Genomic DNA, 22357 nt, shown 5'->3' with positions numbered 1-22357 from the left:
CTCTTGAGCAGGATCTTCCAAAATTCCTGAAACTCCTTAAGACTTTCCTCTTCTCCTCCTTCCCCTCTTCTCTGCTCTGCTAATCCCATAGTTGCTTAATCAGTCTCCTGTGCCCTTCTGCATGCGCAGGGGTCGACCTCCCACACCAATACTGCCCAGCTCTTGTATCTGACAGCCTCCACGAAGGAGGTTCGCAATTACACCTCCCGCTGCCTAGTATGTAGCACTCAACATTCCTAGCACCATCCATGAGATTGGACTCCTCAGCAATTACACCCCCCCCCCCGCTTTCCTTGCTGCACTTGCCCGTTCTGAATACTCACAAGGCATAGTAGGTTAGTCCTTTACTCCCCCCCCCCCCCCACTGCTCTTAAAATATTGTGTTAATGCATTTCTCACTCCTTCTCCCCCCCTCCTTTACCCTGTGGGTGCTTTGCAACAGTGTTTTCTTATTGTATAAGTGCCTACCAAGCAAATTAAAACAAATACCTGCTAAATTTGGTCCTGTGTGAAAATGATAGGAGTTGAATCCCGTGCTGTAAACTGGGTGAAGCAGCCCAACTTCCCCGAAAAGATTGCAGACAGTATTTGGCCTCTTGTGGGATAAAGCAACATCCAACTTCTCCAAACTACACGTGTCGGACACATGATTGATCTGTGTGTGGTTCTATGGACTGTTGAGCCCCAGGCACAATGCCCGGCTTCGGGGCGGAGCGCTGACAAATTACGAGCGCTCTATCCATGAGCACGGATTAGAGACGTGTCCCCAACTGAACTCTCCCACAGTAACATACTGTGGGAAATGTTGGCACTAAGCATGCAATTACCATGGTCCTTTGCAGGGGTCCTTAACGAGCCCGGTTACCTGGTGAAAATCTGCATAGACAGCATTTGGTCTCTAATTGGACAAGGAACGCAGGTTACAGTAATTCATCTGAACTGCCAAAGCCCAGGCCCTGCAGAATATTAATTCGCTTTCCGACACATCCACAAGTCTGCAGTGGATTACTTCCCTGCTATTTTTCCTCCTGAAGGGAAGTCAACATTTACATTTTGTGGCAAGTCGGTGTTTCGTCACTTGGTGTGCTTAAGGAATTCAAACTGAGCGTCTTTAATTACTCTGACCTTTGAGGAACAAAGCTGTACCCAGCCTCTGTGCGGACTGCAGAGCCGGAAGGCAGGCTTGAAAGGTCAGTGGTCGGCAGGAAGCGCTGCCGTGGCGATCACTGCGTAAACAAACCCGCCAACCGTGTGAAATGGCGGCCTACTGATGCAGTAGACACTTGTATGAAATGTAAAGTGGTTTTATATGATGCCCGTCTGCTAATAATGTTGGCCTTGCTCGGCATGGCTCTGTAAGAAGGGGGGGGGGGGGGCAAGGTGCGTTAGTCTTTGGTGTGGATGGAGGTCAGAAGTGCCAGTTACCAGTGTGTCGATATGAAAATCCGTTTGTGGTTGGTACCAGGCAGGTTAGCAATATGGCAGGCCCCGCATTGTAGAGCGTGAAAACAAACAGCATGGCTGATGATGTGGTTAGGATCTGAATCTGTTAAGTACGTTATACCTAGGAGGTCATCTGTAGGCATGTGGGAGGTGCAAGGATGCACAATTTTAGTAGCGAGGAGTTCGTTGAAGGTGTTGTCACTTCCGGGATCTTGGTGGTAGATTACAATGAGATGGATCAGTGCCACGCAGGAGAGGTTTCACAAATCAGCTTGGTTTCCTGCAGATGGTAGCGATTGAAGCAGCATTTACCTGTATGCGAGACTCGTATCAAGAGTGGAAAGGTCACCACCAGAAGCGAAGGATGGGAAATGTCTTACTTTAAGGGTGGTGGGGTGATGTTCAGGCAGGAAGAGGATGGCGATAGCTGGGAGGCGAGAAAGAAAATGAAGTACATTGCTGAACAGGAAGTGTGTAGAGCACCACAAAGTGTTCGGGTGGTGTGCTCCCCTGCATCTCCTGACAGTGGATTTAATCAGTCCACTATGAAGTGTAACATTAACACTTAGAAAGGCTGATTAAGATTACCCCGATTAAATGTGGCTATGATGCTTTTGCTTTCTCCTTTCATGAATTGTACCAGGTATAAGAGTGCTTGAGCTCTGCACAAACCAGCATTAGCAAATCAAACTGTTCTGGATTGTCTAAAGGCAAACCACTTCCCCCTATTCAGATATTTTAAACATATACACCATTCGAGAAATCATAACGAGACAGGTCATTTCTGGTCTTTTCAAAATAAGAAAAAAAAAGGTTATAAGTAGGCCATATGCAGGAAGAAAAACAAACCAAGCCAAACACTAATTCAGGTTGTGCGCTGTGACGCGGGTTGGCTTAAGAATCAAGTTGCTGGAGGCACAGTTGTAGTACAGTCAGTGACATAACCAAATGTGGGGGGCCCCCCCCTGCAAGCCCTGCTGAGGGGGCCACCCACCGTCACTGCCCCCCTCCCCCAATGGGCAGCAAGCACCCGCACTCCAGGGGCGGCAGGGGACCAGTTACACTGGTGAATACAGTAGAGGGAGCTTGATCGCTGCAAATAGCCCATTACCTTCTGTACGAACTTTTGCAGGTATGAAGATCTTCAGTAAGTCACAAATGAGACGTCTGTATACAGAGAAGCCATATCCCTGCAATTGCCTCAGAAAACTATTTACAGGCCAAAAAAACTAGCACCATGGCCAGCCAATAAAAACAAGAGCCTACTTAGAAACATCCAACTAGAACACATCAATATTACAGGCGATTGACAGAGTCTGGAATAATAAGGACCACCATACTATTGCCCCCCCCTCCTGCCCCCTATAATGGCATTAGAGTGCCACCCTCGTATGCAACATTCTATGCCATTAGTTTGGTCTCAAAGAGGTTGCTAAAGCTACATCTATGAGCAACAATAGACATTTCATTGCACTGTATGATCAAAGCATAACTATTTTGCCCACAAAACAATTCCGAGAGTCTTGGGGTGTGGTGGTGGGGGGGGGAAGAAATCGCACTGTTTAACTTACTAGCCTCATGTGCCAATAGATCTAAATTGAGCAAGATTAAGTCCAGTTACCAAAACCAAGTTGCGCTTAAAACCAGAACGGCTAAAGGCACGCAACCGACTCAAAACATACCATTTTCAGACAGGCAAACAATGCATGTCAGAGTCTGCTCATTACCGGAACTACACCAATGCAGGTCTCTGCTCATTACCAGAACTACACCAATGCATGTCGCCGAGTCTGTGCTCATTACCAGGGAAGAATAATTTGTTTGACCGATACCCGTATTCTTACATGAATTTCTAGTAACCTTTGAGGAAACAGACACACTCAAACGATGCACAGACGAGAGGAAAGTCCTTTACGGACACTAATCTGAAAAAACCAACATACCAAGGTAAACAAACAAGTGGTCCAGACTGGTAACTCTCCAAAAAGGACCAAACTCTCCCGCTCAAACCAAACCGCCAAGTTGTTCAAAATTACTTCATTTTGTGGACTCAATTATAGGCGTTGGGGGGGGAAAAGAGGCCCATCACAGTTTCCTGCCGTCCAGACTTGTGGCATGGGTGGCATCCCAAAGATCACCAAACTATTATGTGAAGCAGAAATATGAAGGGCTCCAAGCTTCAGCAGAGTCATTACCCAGAAAGCACTCAACTGCCAGCCGAGGACCAAGTAAACTAACTGCTGCATCTGACCTCTCAATGGATTTCCAGTATCGGGAACTATTCTTCCACTTCCTGCAGGCCTCAGGCTACGACCAGCCACTACTAGGGGTTACAGCTCTCCTTAAGGTTGCACTGGACAGACTATTGTTTCATTCACTCAAATGCCACAATGTCAGATTAATTTGCTGGTGTTTGGCACAAATGCATTTGGGTCAACCTACAGCTCACAGGACACCAAGACCCCCCACCACCTAGTAAATTTCCTAGGACCAGGTAACAAAACCTTCAAAAACGTGGCAAAGTGTGGCCTTTTAAGGCCACTTGATGGCTCCCACTTTTTTCCATACATATCGCTAGTCTAATGACCCCCCTAAGCAAGTGAATTAGAAAAGCTGGCCATTATCAGACCTTTATTGCACTCCCAACTTGGCGAGTTGGGCTTGCCGTCTCACCCCGAAAATAATTGTTGCTTGGCCGATTAGAATGCTACCCTAAGACACACCACCCACCCCAACGAGGAAACCACTGACCAGGACATATGGCCTCTCCACGCTTCCACATGTAGTCAGACATTTTAAAATGTGTGCAACGTGTTTGTGCACTTGTGGTCATCAAAAATTCACCCATTATCTTTCTATTTAATGGGGCTTCATACCAGTCTCTGGCCCACACCCCCACATACACATCTGCATGTGTATTGTGGGGTACATTTATCCACCCAGCAGAATTCCCCTCCATCACCAATCTGCACTTCAGCAGTTTGTGCTCAACAGTACCAGCGCAGCTGTTTTGCTGCCATCACCTTGCCTTAAAAACGGTTTTGCAGTCACCAAAATCATGGCTGCGCTGACTTTGCCAAGCACATAGGGGGCAAGATGGAACCAGGAACACACCAAGCAAAGCTGCCAGTGTGGTTCCTGGTGTGCACCAAAGAGAATTGAAAAGAGGCGCTGCTTTGCTGCTAGCTCAGAATTTCCCATTGAAAAAGGAAATATTTTACATTAAAATGATGCTACCCTGATGCCCTTTTTGATCTGTTCAACAATACAAAGTCCTGATCCAGTGAGGCCCAGCCATATTCAGGTTGTGCCCCAGCTAAAGATAGCATTTCTCACTGAATGTCAGGCAAAAATCTGAAATCACAAACAACTTTACTCCCAGCCGTACGGAAAATCGCTTGACTTTTTGCTACAACATATCACAGATAAACCCTTCAAAAGAAACCCCATCTCTGTGCATATGTCAGTTTCAAGGGATCTTTAATTTGACAGATGCCTGGTGCATTGGACACATGACTGGGGCTTTGGAAACATCCAGAAAATAAATGTAAGGCCACATTTGAAACGGACATCCCAGCAGAATTATCCATGTGTAAAAAGGGTTGCTTTTGGAAACAAGAAAAATTTGTTTTAAAAAGGGTTATGTTGAATAAGGCCCTGTCCCTGCCTAGAAATGTAAGGGGCAGGGAGGTTTGTTTGAAATCTAATGTTTTATTCCAACAGCCTTGCTTTTGGCTCAAAAAAAATACATAAATAAATGCATTTGCTTTACTGGGGAACCTGTTTTGCGTTTGCTTTCTGGGAAAAGAATTTACTGCCCCCCCCAAAGGGCCAGCCCCTTGGAAACTCTGAATGGACTAAGGGGGAGAACGTAACACGCTCGTCAGTCTTTGTGCCTGGGCTTCAGCCTGTTACACTAGAGTTCCAGGACACCTGCATGTTACTTTTGGAAGTAACACCTCCCCTCAACTTCAACAGGGGGGGCTTCAAAGCCAACTCCAGAATAGCCATGTAAGCAATGCCCTTATTTGGAGACAATGCTGGCTATCTGGCTCAAAAGACTATTTTTATTAATGCACTTTAAGACGTATTTCTGTAACCAGGAAACGCAGGAATGCACATGTTTAACAGTTTAAATGAAATGTTTGTGGCTTTAAATTAAGATGTGGGAGCCTTCACTAGCATATTGGGGACGTAAATGGCAGAAAATTGAATATTCCGAGGAAAGTGTATATGGTGCCACTTTGAAATTCAATACTAACATGCCTTATGTGTACACAGGTATAAAATTATATAATTTTAGCTAAAATATTTCTCACTGAAAATGAAAAATTATTACTGACAAAACAAAGTCCTACAAACTTGGGAGTTGGACTGCCATGTTCTGTGTGAGATATGTAATCTGCCTAAGTAAGTTTCAAAAGTGTCACAACTGTAAAAAGGTGCATGTTTGTGCAATAACTGGTTTTAGCAAAAAGTTACTGGGATGATCCTATGCATTGTAAAGCACACATGCTTAATCTGATGTCATGCCCCTGAAACCCAACCGGCTGACAGCAAGGCAATAACAATCACTCCTGACCAATCCAGTCATTAGAAGCATGCCCAGCCCAAGCCTGCCCCACCGTATAATCGTGTGATGTCACCCAGTTTATAAAAAGTGGGAGCACAGACACAGGACACCCACTCCTGAATTTTCCAGCGTCTGCATATCCAGGCATTTCATCTTCATCCTGCAGATTCCAAACACACTGCCAGGCCAGAGCATAGCTGAGCCTATCCAGGCAGGACCACCCTTCAGAACTAAACCCCATAACAAAATCTCACTAAGTTAGGAAGAAGGGGGAAAAGCTATGGTACCCTTTTTTGAGAGTGTCCTGTGACCAGACCGGTTATTTGCCTCACTACATGCTAGCCGTTGTGCCGTGACCAGACAGGCCCAGTTTTTTTTCTGCTAGGAGAGCCCCGCGGTGACTATTGACCAGATATTGCCTTGAGTCCAGAAACCCTGTTGACTGTCCCAAACTCCAGCACCGATTGGGAGTATATCCCCATCTCATAACACAGCATACCCTATCTTGATACCTTGTCTTGGTTCCACCCTCTAAGTAATTCCATACCCTGATAATTTGTTTAAGATAGTATGAATTCCCTGTGCATCCGGTCCTTGATTTTCTATTGTTAGCGCAATTCTTCCACTCATTTGTGTCATTTGTAAAGTCCTTAGTCATATTTGGAGTCAAATTATATAATTTCCACATAGAGACACATGGCGTGAAGGGGGTTAAGATGGCCACAACTTGTTTCATGGTCAGTGCCATCTTTTTGATACATCTAGTTTAAGTAAAACATGTCCTTTCTGTCCAAACCAAATTCTGTTAAATGCTTTTATTTTCCCAAAACCAAATCTCCTTCCACATTGAAAATCTCATCCAGTTATTCCCAGACCCCCCTTTGTTTGCATACATTAACTTTGGGTTTCACCCTAAGTTAACAGGGCAATCCAGACATGGACCCCTTGCTCACTGTTCTGAGAGAGGCAACAGTTTCACCTCACTGATGATGCCCAACAAGGCTGAAACACGTGTATGGGGTTACTGATGGTACTCTTGTTCAGAGGAGAATTGCCTAGCATTTCGGCGCTGGACTGCCCCTGGGCAGGACAAAGGCTGATATGCGGGGAAATTTCTTCACTGTGAAAGGGACAGTGAGCTAAAGACTTGGTAGAGTCTCTCCCAGGGGTTATTCACCCAAGAACAGGTCATTGGGCTGTGTTCGTGCTGGTAGAGAGATTCCCAGACCCCCCCTTTGTTTGCAGTTATTCAACTAGAGTCACTCTTTCACTTCTATATTATCCTGTGATGTGCATCCACCACCCAGCCTGGAAAACGCATTCCGATTGTCCATTTCTTTCCAAAACCGTTTTGACATTTAAAACTGTAAAACGCAGAAAATGCAACTTTCCAACATGTAATTTTGGCTGCACTGTGTTATTACTTTTAAGTTGATTTTTTAACTATGTCCTTTGACTCCTTGCCCTTCAAACCTAATTTTGCCCCCCCCCCCCCCCCATTTCGTGATGGAAGGTCAGATTTTAATTCTGTTTGCTGCCTAGTATCCCCGACTCCTTGCTGCTCCTTTCTATCCACTCAAAATTCAATAAATGGGGTTTGAGGGAGCATTGCAGGTGTAAACTTAACTCGGTTGCCATCTACCCGAAAAGTAAAATTGCTCCTATTGATCTGTGCTTTGGATATGTTCTAGAAGAAGGTCAACTAAGTGTATTTCATCAGTTTACATTGTAATTATCACCCCATTGGTGATTGCTGCCCAATATTAAAATTGTGTGTTTTTCTTTGAATTTAAAATAAATACTGTATTACCACCCACGGGCCTGGTTCATGGTCCATTGTGACCCGGGGTATTTGTAAAAAAGGGGGAAGAGACTGGTTGGGTGCCAGTTCAATCTGAATTCTAGGAAATAAAGAAAAAAGTATTTTAATTGAGCGCTACATCCTAGGCTAAGGGCAAGAGTCCTGGTCCAGTATGCAACGCCCGATTAGAATCCTTAACAGTATGTATTGGGCTAAAGTGCATGAACAAAGTGCCCGCCTTTCACAAATGACGACCACTTTTAAACCATGCATTACACTCCCCATTTATCTACGATGGGGCACTGGCAATGAAGTAATGGCCAGCAGCCAAACGCCACCCCAAGATCAGGCTTATAAAACAGAACTTTTTTTTTGTTTAAACCAGCCAATTTTACTGACGGCGCAGAGAGGTCACGCACATGAAAGCAGTATGCAGACGCTCAATTTCAAACGGATATGTCCACTAACTCCCATAAAACTACATCAACAATGTTCACTTTGCTGAAAATATTGGTGTGCTGTTAAATTTAACAGGATCAGAGAGAAAGGCCTTAATGTATATTAAAACATAGAACCATTCGAGAGCTCTCAATATGACGGAAGAAAAATATGAAAGCGACCAGACTGCATAACTGTCTAGTTCTCAATTCAATTCGCTTTTCTTCGACAGCACAGTCATTTGCCATAAACACATTTTAAACGGACATAAGAAATACACAATTCAAAGGTCAAAGTTCATTAAAATCAGATACAAATACGAAATCTTTATTGAAAACTTGAATAGATTTCAAAATTCATGGTACTCAGTTCAAGGCACATAATTGTGGCTGCAATGTTGGCGTGCAAGTTAACTGTCTCAAAGTGCAAGTGCTTGCGTGTCATAGCTCCAAGCTTCCGGCTTGAATAGTTTTTGCCCTTATTCACCAGGCCAGATCAAGATAGTCTACTACAAAATATACACCAGTTCTGTATCGCCATCAGCTTTTGAAGAGCGGGAGAGCATTTGACGTACAACATAAGTGTTGCATATGGTTTTTAAAAACCTAAGTCTAGTTTTGTTGCGTATGGCATGGGTCATTTTCTCCAGTAGGTCCCACGCCCTCAAACATAACTTTCGTAGGGTTCAGTTTCCTCCATGAACGCCATCATGCTGTCAACGGAAGATTGGAGGTAAGCTCCCATACACTTAGTCTCACCTCTTGCGGGATCACTTCCAGCAAGATTAAAGCCAGCAACCCAACTCCTTCTGCTCCACTAGACCAAACCTTGAGCCCGAATCCCCAAGCGCAGGGTATTCCCAGCCAGATCTGGTCCGAAGTGGCCTTCTTCCAAGGGAACGTTCCTCCAGCACAAGCTTCATTGGTGTACTTTATTCAGTGCACGTGACGTCAAATACCAATGGTATATGTTTATATGGGAGGTCCAAAGCCTGTGCAGAAGATGTTATTCTGTGGCCTCCTTTGCATATTACCTCCCAGGCCTCCGTCAAGTTCTCTGGCTATCTAGCCAAGCTCCATCCACTGCAGCTCATGGGATGGCAGCCCCTCCCCCCAGGGCCAACACTGGGCTCCCTAGTTAGGTGCTTGGAGATACAGTTGGTCATCGCTTGTTAAATTATTCACCCTGTAGGAAAATTCAGCACAGCACCAAACCTACATGGTACTAAACCTGGGATACCACTCGCATGCCAATGCAAGACATTCAACCATTGAACGACTGGCAATCGCTGGTGTTCTTTACCAAAGAAAACCTGAATTAAGTCAGGCGTCGCAGTAGCGCAGTTCAGCCAATGTAACTGCTCAACAGTAGAGAAATGCGCAGAATCTCTGGGCCAGCCCGCTCTTCCCCCATAGTGGACCGCAGTGCATTAAGATTTCCAATGAGGACTTGGCAGGACACTCCTAAGAAGGCCAATGGCCAAAGTGCTTTCATCAAATGACAGTTCTGCCAAAAGCTTGACAAGCCTGAAGCTACCAAGGGCTGGCATAAACCGCAAGTTTCTCACCGAGCAAAACAGCCTGAAGCTCCCACCAGATTCAGATGAAAGTTCCAGAACCAAACCATATTGCCATTCTCCTGGTTGATGGCTCCAGAGTCAAGTGCTGGCTTCAAACATGGAGCTATAGAGCGCTTAACGGTGGAATCCCTCAGGACAGACTTCCCGGTTCATCCTTTAGGAATTGGATACACCCACCGAGTACCATTACATCGGGTATTAACAGCCTAAGCTATTACAGCATTTAGAATCCAAAGCCTGCAACTGCTCGGTTCATAAGTTTTAAAAAATCCGTACATGCTCACGTCCAAGGAATAAAAAAAAGGCAAGTGCTGTCCTAGATGCCCACAAACAAAAAACCCTGAATAAACCCAGAACATAATGCAGGAAAAAAAACAGCAACATCCCTTTGTTCGTGGATTAATTAGCGGGTGTGGTCAAAGAAACGTTCCAAGTACATGGTCACCTGAGCAAAACACCCAACACAAAACCCAGCTTGGTTTTAGACAAGATTTTTAGTTCCATTTCAATGCAGATTACTTGTGGAATATGGTTCACGCCAAGATACAGGTTTCAGGAGTAGAGGACACTAGATCTGCAGGCAATTAACAAATACAATGTCCAGGATCACATCAAGAAAAGACAATTAGCAATTGGAATGGTTTTAGTCTCACCGTAGCTGTAGTCTGGTAACCCTTGAAGACTCCCACTTCCACCTGCAGACAGAGGAAATACGGTTAGTTTTCAATGTGAACAGGCCACAGCTTGATCGCAACAGTACATCCATTAACTTGCTAATCTATACAGATGCTTCACATTTACAAGACTCCTCGTCAAGGGAAGGCCTTCCTCTTTATGCAAACACTGGCAGCATGGTGGTTGACTGGGTCAGAGAACGGCGGCATTGGGAGGAGTGTGACTACAAGTCTAGAATATCGATTGGAAAGCACTTCCAAGTCCCACTTCCTACAGGACTCCCAAGTGGAGACAATGGACAGCTATTTTAAAGAGTTGTTACACTAAATGAGCGCTCCATAACAGAGTGATCGCGCAGAGTGAGTCAAGGAAGATCACACGAGTAGGCAATGGAGGACCAACACACAAAGGGAGGCTGGCAGTCACTTTATGGACCAATTTGGATGCTGCGAATCGTATGTTTAAAACAGAGATCCAGTCCCAGTGATGCATGGCGGGGGGTGGATGTGGTTGACCAGGGAGTATTGTTGGGATAATTTGCATCCTTAAGACCACAAATCATTGGACAAATGTTTTAAGATCCAGCCAGTGGATCTGTGGATCTTGGACTCTCAGCATGGCAACAGTAGACCTCACAGCTCTAGCAGCTGCTCAGCAACAACTAGTCAGGAGCCCCAACATGCCACCATCACCTGCACCACACCTTACATTTGCTAGAGGATTGCTTCCACCCAGGCCAGGGCCTGCTTTTGAATTCTTGTGTGTAGTTTGTCGCCACTTCCCATTCCTCCTCTCCCCCACCCCATGACGCCCCCCCCCCCTCATCCTCCCCACGATGGTGGCCTAACGGTTAACAGAGGATTTGTAAGCTGTTGAAGCTTTAACTGTTTAGAGGCACAACATTGTCAAAATGAGGGCGAGGAGAATAACAAAAAACACTGAAGATCCTCAGGAAGCTATTTTAGTCCAGCAAAGTTCTAAGAATTATACTGTGACTGCAAAGCTCAGTTGACCTGCGATATGATAGATTTGTTTGTTATTTGTAATGCGCACCAGACCCAAAAGGTATCCGGGTGCAACAAGTACAAGAATATCCATAATGTGTTATGGTTACACCAGCCAGGTATAGACAAGTGTTTCACTTAGTCTTTTAACATGGAGACAGAAGGGCAAATGGCTGCTTGCAATTCGCCAGACAATGTTGTGACTTTGTGCACACTCTCAGGCCCGTCAGGCATCCAACATTACAACGTCACTTCACAAGACACCCGTGTCCTCTTGCGGCACTACCGTGTACCCAACAGGACTGCCATGCACCCATGCCATCCCAAAACGGGTCTCTGAATTCCCCTCAGCCCCATGTTTTTAACATCCACTTCCTCCGTTCCCTTCACCATTTTTCCTCCAGCAGGCTATGGTCCGGATAACGTGGCAGGGGCACAGCACTCCACCAATAAGCCTTGGAACTTTGACCATTGTACAAAGGTGTGTCCTTTTAATATGCTTTTTATACTCACAAATCAACGCCATACTAGTTTCAGAGCGCCAACCTGATCTGTGTCACTCTATAGTCAGCACTTAACACGTCACTGGTAGCGGGACCTATCGACAGCGCAGCAGCGATCCGTGTAGCAATAAGCCTGCCCACCTCCAACGTTAACTTCAAGTTGCAAGCTACTAGCCAGGCAAAGAAGCCACTCGCCACCTCAATTCTTCACATAAACAGAGCAGACCACTTCCTACTCACCAAGAGGCACGCATAACTAGCCATAGGGGAGTGCATATTTTGAGGACTGATCAAAGCGACTGGCATGGAAATTGGCATCAATACCTGCTGGCGAGGTATCATTCACTGTGTGGCGCACACATGCATGAGCAGTACAATACTACTCCGCCCCCGCACCCCGCTTGTAATCAGTGTGTTGTATGTGCTTGCGCATTACTGTCTGCCAAGGCGATGTGTGAGGAGTTGCGATCACAGCATTTTACTCCCCATTCTGGGAAATTGGAAGTAAAAACACAAATAAAGCAGTTATCATTCAACTAAGTGAGGATGCAAAGGGGATTGCACTTGCAAGTCAAGCCTTCCCATAAATGACATCCAGAATTCTGTTAAAGGGCACTATTGCAGATGCTCACTTTGTGGACTGGACTCAAGCTGTCACTGCAGGGGTCATGAATGGTGGGGGTCCACAAATGCATGCACATTACTGCCCAACGTCATATGGCGCGTTGGCCTGGTATTAAGGCGCAACAAAATGTCAGTGCTTTGAAGCGAAACCCTCCTTTGTACCTGCATTTCACAGCTCTACACCCTAATATTTTTAAAATAATAAATGCCTGCCTTTCATGGCAGAAAAAAATAAAGCAAATCTCAATATGGGCATGAAAGCAAACTAAAGCCCATTAAGTAACTCTCAATCTGACGGTGCAACCAACTCCGAATCGGCCCAACGCCCTACTACAAACCAGAACATGGCTCCATAGTAGTACCTAGACCGCCCCCCTCACTCTAAATTACGCACATGGACAATGAGAACCCCAACAAACCAGAACATGGCTCCATAGTAGTACCTAGACCGCCCCCCCCCCCCCCACTCCATATTATGCACACGGACAATGAGAACCCCGCCTACAACCCAGAACATGGCTCCATAGTAGTACCTAGACCGCCACCCCCCCCTCACTCCATATTACACACGGACAATGAGAACCCCAACTACAACCCAGAACATGGCTCCATAGTAGTATCTAGACCGCTCCTCCCCACCCCCCTCACTCCATATTACGCACACGGACAATGAGAACCCCACTACAACCCAGAACATGGCTCCATAGTAGTACCTAGACTGCTCCCTCCCACCCCCCTCACTCACTCCATATTACGCACACGACAAGGAGAACCCCACTACAACCCAGAACATGGCTCCATAGTAGTACCTAGACTGCTCCCTCCGACTCACTCCATATTACGCACACGACAAGGAGAACCCCACTACAACCCAGGACATGGCTCCATAGTAGTACCTAGACCGGCCCCTCACTCCATATTACACACACGGACAATGAGAACTGGTCTGGGCGGCTCTACGTTCGGGTTCAGACAGAGGTCTGCAACCTTTGCCAGCATAGTGAAGGCTCATAGGAGCTACAGTGGAAACCCTAAGAGTCACAGGTGCAGGTCGCAGACACCCATGTGCACGTGTATGTGGAGGAAATATATACCCAACCAAGAACTAATTCTTAGAAGCAATGAGTAGCCCGACTTTGCAAGCTGACTCAATGTGGAGTGCTACCAGGTTACAGGTCTTTATACCAAAGTCATTTATAAAGAATGCCCATATATCAAATCTTTTAGATTGAAAAATGTTATATTAAATGCACTTTTTTGTGGAATTCCCTCCCAAACTCCCGTTTCGCACCCCATAAAACCATCCCAACTGTTTCCCAAAAATATTTTACCCTTTACCCCACCCTAAATACATTCACTATAAAGGTTTGATATAAAATTAGATATATGGGCATTCCATCTAAAGATTCGATATAAACACTGTATAGACAGTAAGAGGCCAGTGCAGAACACATTTTGTTTACAGGTTTTACATTGACAGACTCTGCACTCCACACCTGCTGTGTATCTGGCTTTTGCAATGAAGGGACCACAAGATGTTCAAGGAATTCTAGTTAGTGAATGTCCTTGCATGCAGTGCTGCTATTGTGCCGGATCTTCCCGAATCTGGGATCCGGCAAAAAAGAAAATAATTCTCACCTGAGAGCTGGCTTAATAATCCTGGGGAATACATGTGTGCTCCTGTGTGTCTTTTACATCTATTTTGTCATGCTGTACTGCATCCTTGTAGGTGTGATCACTAGTTTGAGAGGCGAGACACTTCTCCGAAGACCACTTGAGGGTTTGAGGAGTGCTCTCGAAACCCAGGACAATGTTGCACTGCACAGGAAATATTAATGAGCAATTGTTGGGGTTTAAAAGGTGGGCACATTGTGTACTTTGCTGACAGCATAAGAAATGCAGCAATTTTCCAGGTGTTCACGAGTCATCTTCTGAGGGGCTGAGAGGCAAATGTTTATGGGGCGACTTAAATACCCCCATTCTCATTACCCCTTTGCTAGATGGGAGCCCGATATAAAACGTCAATTCACACCACTGCTTGCATGGGAGAGAAAGCCACGGGGAGCTTGGGGTGGATCGGCCAGTCCTATGCCTTTGCACCCCCCCCAACCCTTTTGACATGTGGCTTTATAATCAGGGCTTCATGAAAAAGAAAAATTAATGCAAGATTGCGTCTGCAAACCGAACCGGGGGAAACAGCAGTCCATGTGCAAGTAATCCATTAGGTTGAATTCCTGCAGAAAGAAACCGGCATGCCAACGTGTGGAGGCGGAGGGACGTGCACGTGACTCCCGCCTAATGCTGTGGATCCTGGGACACATACCCAAACTAATAACGAACGTTAATGGAGTGTGGCAGACGGATTGCTCCGAAGTGGATGGGCCCAGAGTGGGCCCGACACGTGCTGATCAATTACGCTAAGCTAAAGCAGTGGGTTGCGCCACAGACCTATGCAGCAAGCGGGCCCCTTTGATGTATTGTGTTGTCCAAAAAGCGGCTACACAAGGCTCATTCTCGTTCTAGCAGTTCCCCTGCCCCGCTGGCTTTCCAACCCACCATATTCCTACTGTGTGATACCGTGGCGGGCTGATAAGGGACGCAAACGTGGAGGCATCAATGAAAGCGTAGCTGCTCACAGTGACAAGGTTGCTGCAAAAGAGGGTGCCTACAGACGGACACCCACCAGATAAACTGCAGCAAATGCATGGGTTCGTGAAATACATTTTTATAAAACAATTTAAGGTTATGTTGGAGCAAACCGGCTGGCCTGTTGCTGCAAATCTGCAGTGGTTTATAAAACTAGCGTCAGACCATTAAATATCCACAATGTTGTATGCTAAGGGAGGAGGCACCAGCCGAGGGCTTGATTCTCCTGCAATCAAGCAATGTTCGTAGAAACAAGAACTCCGGTCGATAGTCTTCTAGGTGCGTCGTTGACAGCCCCATCGATCAGAACATTGCTTTGGAAACTGCTTTCCTGAACATGCATGATGACTTGCTCTCAAACCTAGACTCCAACACTCCTTCCTTCCTTATCCTCCTGGATATGTCCTCTGCCTTTGACATGGTCAAGCATTCCATCCCCATAAATTGTCAGTGATACTTTGGTTATCACTGACCAGGTAGTGGACTGGTTGACCTCTTACCTATCGAATTGGCCTTCTCAAGTACAACTGGGCCCTCTCTCTCCTCCAACACTCAACCTGCAGCGTCCCTCAGGGCTCTATCCTCTCACTGTGGCTCTTCAACATGCATCTTGCCCCTTGGGCCCATTTGACCTCCACCTCTCTCCTTTCCAGTGTTATGCTGATGACCCACAGCTCTCCTTCAAACCGCCTCTTCCTCATCTCTCATTCCAGACTGGCTGCCATTCAAGCATGGTGCGCTGCAAATGATTTCTGCCTTAACACCAGCAAGACTGAGCTCCTTCTCATTGGGACTTGTATCCCCTCCTTTTCTCATTTACTCTGGCCACCCACCTTGGGCCCCCTCCCATTACCCTTGTTTGAGGCAAAAAAATGGGTGTTATCCGACTCTCTCCTCGCATCGCTGACCTTACCAAGAAGGTCCACTATCAGTTTCACCTCCATAGAGGCATTCTCCCTTTCCTCACCTTCCCCCAGAACCTCAACGGCCGTGGAGCTTCCATCCTCCAGCTCCAACTCTGCAGACCAGACGTTTCTCCAAGCAGAGTGGGGGGTAGGGGGTAGGTCTCTCATTTCGGCAGAAGCCTTCCTTTGAAATGGCCTCCCTATCCCTCTCCGACTTGAGCCAGATCTCCTAAAGTTCCAGAAGCTAAATACCTTCCTCTTCTCCTCCATCCCTCTCCCCCTCCCCCCCCCCCGCTAGTCCCCTACTGCCGCTGCAACTGGTTGCCCGTGTTCCCTTATGAGTGTTACTGGAGTCAGGCTCTCCTTTGACAAGCTTTCCCACACCCCTTCCAACCAGCACTTGTCCTTGGGAACCCTCTTCCTGACTAGCTCTGAGGCCAGTCCACCCTTGTCCTTGCACTTGACCCCAGCCAGCTTGTTTTCCCCTGGGCACTTGCCGTCCTGGGAACCCGTTAGCACGTAACCATCCCTGAGCCCCCACCCTCCAGCACTACTCTCCCTATCCCATCCCTTTGTCCTGATCTCCCCCCCCCAGCACTTTTATACTGCACTTGCACAATCCAAACAGGACAAGGCCAAGTAGGACCATTGTTTTCCCCCTCTGCTCCCAGACCCCTTTTGCATCTTGTGGCAGCTGGAAACTTTTGCTGTATAGGCACCATACAAATGTTCAATAAAATAAAATGTATGCAACATTGATATCACCCCAATTCCAGAGTAGGGTATATCCCTCGCACCGCGGAAGACACCACAGCCCAAACACCGACTGAGGAGCAATGTCTCAGCCACCCATCATACCAGAATTCAGTTTCCTGTCAAACCTGGAGGTGAAGAAAAATCCTCTGAAAAATATATTTGTATGCAGTATCCTGCACGTCAAACGTCCATCCCCCTCACCCCACCCCACCCCACCCCACACGTACTCTAGGAATGGAGTTTGGTTATATAAAATTGGACCAGTCCAAAAGTATGTTGGAAAGAAAGTTTAGTGGGTGAAAAAAATACTGTTTAGTCAGCCATTTGATTTGCACAGATAATATCCCAACCCTGCTGCACTATAACAGGTCCAACAACCGAAGGAATTTCCTTTGCCCCCCCCCCTCCTGTGTTGGCAGACCCGACCCCAGTTTAAGAATGATCTTAACTCTGGAATACCAAAGAGAACTGAGCCTTCTCTTCGTCATAAACCAATCTCTTTTGAATTTATAACAGTGTACGGGTTTAAGAAACTGTTTGAAAAGGAATTGAACAGACTCCACATACATAGTTTTTAGGCCATGTGCATCCTTTTGTAAATAACGGCCAACTGTAGCCCATGATGCTTGTTTTTCTTATGTATGACTGTTATTTTTTCTTATGAATGACTATTTTCTCGATTCATCTTTTCTGTTCAATGTACATATTCTCACATATATGCTTCTTTATATGTTTAAGTGCCCTCATGAGTTGGGATTTTATTTGTTGTACATATTTGTTTTTCGTTTGACTATTTGTTGTACATATTTTTTTTTCGTTTGACTATCACATTGTAGGTTCTTTTTATTGCATGTTGAAAATAAGATGTGACAATTTTCACATTTTTGTCTGACATGGTGTTTATGTGAGGGGATATTAATTTAATTTGATATTTTTTTTAACATAGGTTGGACTAGGAGACTTGGTTTGAATGATTTAACCTAGTAACCAATCTTTCACGTAACAGTCCCCCCCCCCTTTTTTTGATATAGGGTTACCCAGCAGAACCTGAGTTGCTATGAAACTCGTGTAGTGTTTTGCCAAGGCAACGCGCTGCTCCCTGCAGACTGTTCAAAGTTGGACAACCAGCACCGCAGTGCAAACTGTTTACCTTCCCCAAAAATGACAACCAATTCATTTGTCTGGGGGTATAGGGAGGGATTGGGGGGGGGGGGGGGAAGGGTGGGTGGGGTCAACATAAGTTACACATTTTTCTAAAATATTCTTTAAAAAAATAAGTGTACAAAGGCCCAGAATCCCAACTGGAGGCAGGGCTAAGAGCCTCGTCTGCTTGACACCAACTGCGGTGCTACTTGAGACTACCCTGGCTATCCGGCTCTATGCAAACCTCACTGACATGAGCTCCGTTCTCATTGGGACTTGATGCAGGGAAGGGGCGTGGGCTTACACTTGGATGTTGCTAGAGGTCTTAGCCTCCAGATTAGCTGGCCCTATACCATAGGTGCCTGTGTGAGTCTCTCCGTCTCTCTGAAAATGTGTGGCTTTGCATATTTTCCCTTGCACCAAATTTTGCACAGTTACCTGTACCTAGGAGAGAATGAAAGCCTGGGTATATCAGCTAGTAAGTTATAGCTTGCATCTCTTGGGGGGGGGGGGGGGTTGGGGGTTCCTGGAATTGTAGGATGCTATACATTGGCTTCTTACTCTCCCGCGGTAGCTCACGTTTGCTTGGTGATGCCCAATGCACTAGGAGTGGCTTGTAGCTGTAGCTCATGAAAGGTTCATTTCAGACGCCGAGGGATCTGATTCATTGCCCAATGAGGTACTAAAGTACCATGCGCCACTTGCCAATACCTCTTTCTTGCAGCATCAGACTCGACCTTCCCCTCTGTAGGCAATTTTTTTGCTCTAGCCATTGGCTAATCATATTGGACTGACAAACAGAATATGGTGTTTTAAACAAGGAACCAAAAGAGGTACCCACGCTGGTGACAGTTCTAATTTCTGTCAGTTATTTTGGTTGAATCTCCATATTAGTACAAGGTATATGCTTTCAAATAAAGTCTCGGAAACAAAAACCAAAGAAAAAAATCCTAAGAGTACAAACAATAAATTTATTATTCAAAACACTTTGTACAAGTTAAAGAAAAAATCTCAGAAGAAAAAAAAAAAAGACATGAAACATAGCATTCATCGTATATACACAAGTTCACCAAGAGCGGTATATTCGTCAAGGAGCAATTTGGATAGTTTTCAATAACTCAATTGATGAAAATATCCTAGCAGGAAACAAATAGTTCCTGTGGGCTAGGTATTACCAGGGTGTATAAAAAATTACCCTGGTAGGTAAAAGCAAAGTCATTCAATCAACTTGGTTTATATGGTCATCTGCCACACGGAATATGGTGTGCTGTTTGCATGCATACGAGTGAGGTGGCGAGTGACTTTTGGCTGGCTAGTAGCTTGCAACTACCTGGTGCCAGTGGCCAGACCACATTCTGGCCACAATGGTAACTGGTCAGAATCTCGTCTGGCAATCCCATTAATTCACAAGAGTGAGAAGTCAGTGAGTTCAATGGTGTGGCCAGCAAACATTCTACTTCAAACATTGAGTGGGCTGATGGTGAAGCTATAAAGGCTAGGGCCCACCTTTTATGTAGTAGTGTTGAGGGCTGGGTGAAAGTGTGCCACCACTATGCAACGTGGTCACTTTCAAAGAGCTGCGCACCCAGAACCAAAGAGGGAGACTTCGAGAAGGTGCCGCTTCACCGCGCCGTGGCAAGATTGCCATTACAAACAGTTGCTGCTGGGACCACAAAATGGTGTGCATTCCAAGGGCAGACTAAGCAAAAAGAGAAACCCCAAAACCAAAGCAAAGCCAACATGCATGCTCAAAAACAGTGATCAAAACAGGCCAACAAACCAATTCCATAGAATTAAAATATCTTTCCGATCCAGCGGTTCTGCTCAGAAGACACAAATAAACGAGTGTCATCACAAGATAATCGCAAAATGCATGGTCAAGAAGCCGGAACTGCAGCAATTTCCTTTTATGACATCTCATGGGTCAAATGGATTCTGCTCCTGCGGTGGGCGTTAGGGGGCTGCCTTCCTCAGAGAGCAACAATACAAACAGTGGCATATTTTGAACCTAAAGTGTGAAATGCAGCATCGGAGATGGATTGATCGCATTGGACTTGCGCTCACGGGTGCGCTTGTAAATGACGTTAATGCCACATCGGTCCATTTCACATGTATCTGCAGTGTAGGATCTTTGAGAACACCGAGTGGATCCATGTTTGGTTTTGCAATCTTCCGGCACGAGTACAGCAGAAAGCCATAGCGGTGTTGGGTTGCATGCCCCTAAACTAGCACCCTCTGGATTGCTAACTAAACTCGCCAACTAACTAAGCCCATTCCACAAACTGGTTTGCAATTTTCCAGAAACTACTGCTAATCCCTCCAGCAAGGCCAACCTTGATTGATGAAACGTTGTACGTGCAAGGGCGACACTACGCTTAGAAACCTCTAACGGAGGGCAGATGGAACGACAGCTGGCAATTTGAAAGTTTTCCCGCTTAGGATAAGAAGAGGTGAAGTTATCTTTACGATTATGATAATTCAGTATTTATAATCATTGCTTCCCCAAATTCACACAATTGCCATTTTCAACACAAAAAAAAAATCCATGATGATTCGGTGCAGCGTTCAGCTTCCTCCGAATGCCCCTTGGTGTGCGGATTATGCAGATTATGAAAAATCACTGGATTCCGCGCAGGATTTCACAACGGCACATAATTCCCGGAGCGGCAAGCGATCCATGTAAATTGACTGTCAGTCAGCGCGACACACAAGGTGACAGAGCGTCAAAGAATTCCCATTGCCCAGAAATGGGTAAACAGTTACATTATAAGCGCGGCCTTTCGTCGAGATCCCATATCAAGGCGCGTGATGAATTGCAACCTTAAAGGGCAACATATTTATACATTTTAAGTCTCTCCTGCAACACAAACTGCCCTGATTTATTCGTGTGATAAAGGCAGTTCCCGGACACACTACTCCATATTTATTATTTCACAGGTAGAGAAAAATGTTGATTCAAGTCTCAGCCCGCCACCATCAGAGCTATAAATGCTGGTAAAGGACCGCGGTTCGGCTCCATAAATATTAATCTGTTCTCTGCAACTTGCAGAGATTTTTTTTCCTACTGCTTTCTTCTTTTGCCTTTTCTACAAAGTACATACGTTTCTCAATGCAATTTTTAATCAGGCTTAGCTCAGCGGTATCAACCAGTTGAACAGGACAGAAAGGGCAGACCAGGCTACCCACAGACAAACTAAAGTCAAAAGTTGGGCAACTGTGGGCACTGGAGCATGACCAAGAGCAAAAGGCCACCTGCATTAAAGTTCAAAACCACAGCTTTTGACAGGAGGATCGATCAGCAATTATTGGCAAGGGAACGCCCAACAATGGATGATCGCCCATGAAGATGCCAAGCAAGCCGATACAAAGCGCATACAAGATAAGTCAGAGTTCAACACGACTTGATACAAAATGGCAGATGCAACTTTCTGCCACCAACCTCATGCTCTATAAAACAGCATATCCTCAAGAGACTTCTACAATCTTGATGGTCAAATGCAAGGTTTTGCTCCTCTAGAATTAATTCACACAGTGCCGGCCCAGCTCCCCACTTGCAAAGATACACATTCAGCAATCCTTGCCAGTTTCTGAAATCTACGGCAACATGGCGTTAATGCTTCAGATCCAAGAGTGATCGTCTCTTGTCAATAGCAGGTACAGCTTGTAACCATATCCAGAAAACAGATCTAAAGTTCAGTTCCATGCTCCCAACTTCATATTGTGAAGGTCTTCGGTCCACAGTCCAATATGGGGGCAGTTGAAGAGAATTTCATTCACACAATGGCAAACAAATGTCCCAATTCCTAATCGGGATATTTGTGTTTGAGTTTGCATCTCGCCACCTTTTGCACCCAGCTTGATGCAGATCTAAACACTGTAGCACTCTAGTGCACAAGGCTCCCACTGCAAACCAACCACAAGCCAAGTGTCAGAACCCTGGGCAAGATGAGACACCTGCCTTTGGTCAGCCACAAGATGGCCAGGTGCTTAGTTTCGGGATGTCTAAATAGTCATCGGATTACGGTGAAGTCTGAATACTGTTAGCTTTGAAAATGTGTAATCACTTTATAAGAGCATATATTTTACAGCCGAAATAAAGGTTCAGTGAAAATGTGGAACATGTGTGGCGTTATATTCATAATGTCACTTTTCTTGTCCCGGTCCCTTTTCTAGCCCCTTTCATGCCCCAGACACTCATCCCCGTCGCTTGCCCCATTTGGCCCCTTTTTTCACCCAATCCCTTTTAGACCTTTTTGTTGACCCCAGA

At 45.7% G+C, this 22357-nt stretch overlaps 1 protein-coding gene across 4 annotated transcripts in view; it reads right to left on the bottom strand.

Annotated features, from left to right (window-relative positions):
- The window catches only part of CADM1 (cell adhesion molecule 1), a 770283-nt gene that overhangs the window by 277788 nt on the left and 470138 nt on the right, over positions 1 to 22357 (bottom strand). For all 4 annotated transcript variants that reach the window (XM_069614504.1, XM_069614505.1, XM_069614506.1 and 1 more), the window contains exon 2: positions 10488 to 10529. In XM_069614504.1, the coding sequence (XP_069470605.1) occupies positions 10488 to 10529 (42 nt within the window). The remainder of the gene's footprint in view (positions 1 to 10487; positions 10530 to 22357) is intronic.

Source organism: Ambystoma mexicanum, chromosome 9 (genome assembly GCF_040938575.1).
Source record: "Ambystoma mexicanum isolate Mex_15411 chromosome 9, UKY_AmexF1_1, whole genome shotgun sequence".
Classification (NCBI taxonomy): Eukaryota; Metazoa; Chordata; class Amphibia; order Caudata; family Ambystomatidae; genus Ambystoma; species Ambystoma mexicanum.
The sequence above is the reverse complement of the archived record's forward strand: the minus strand, read 5'-3'. Positions and strand labels throughout refer to the sequence as shown.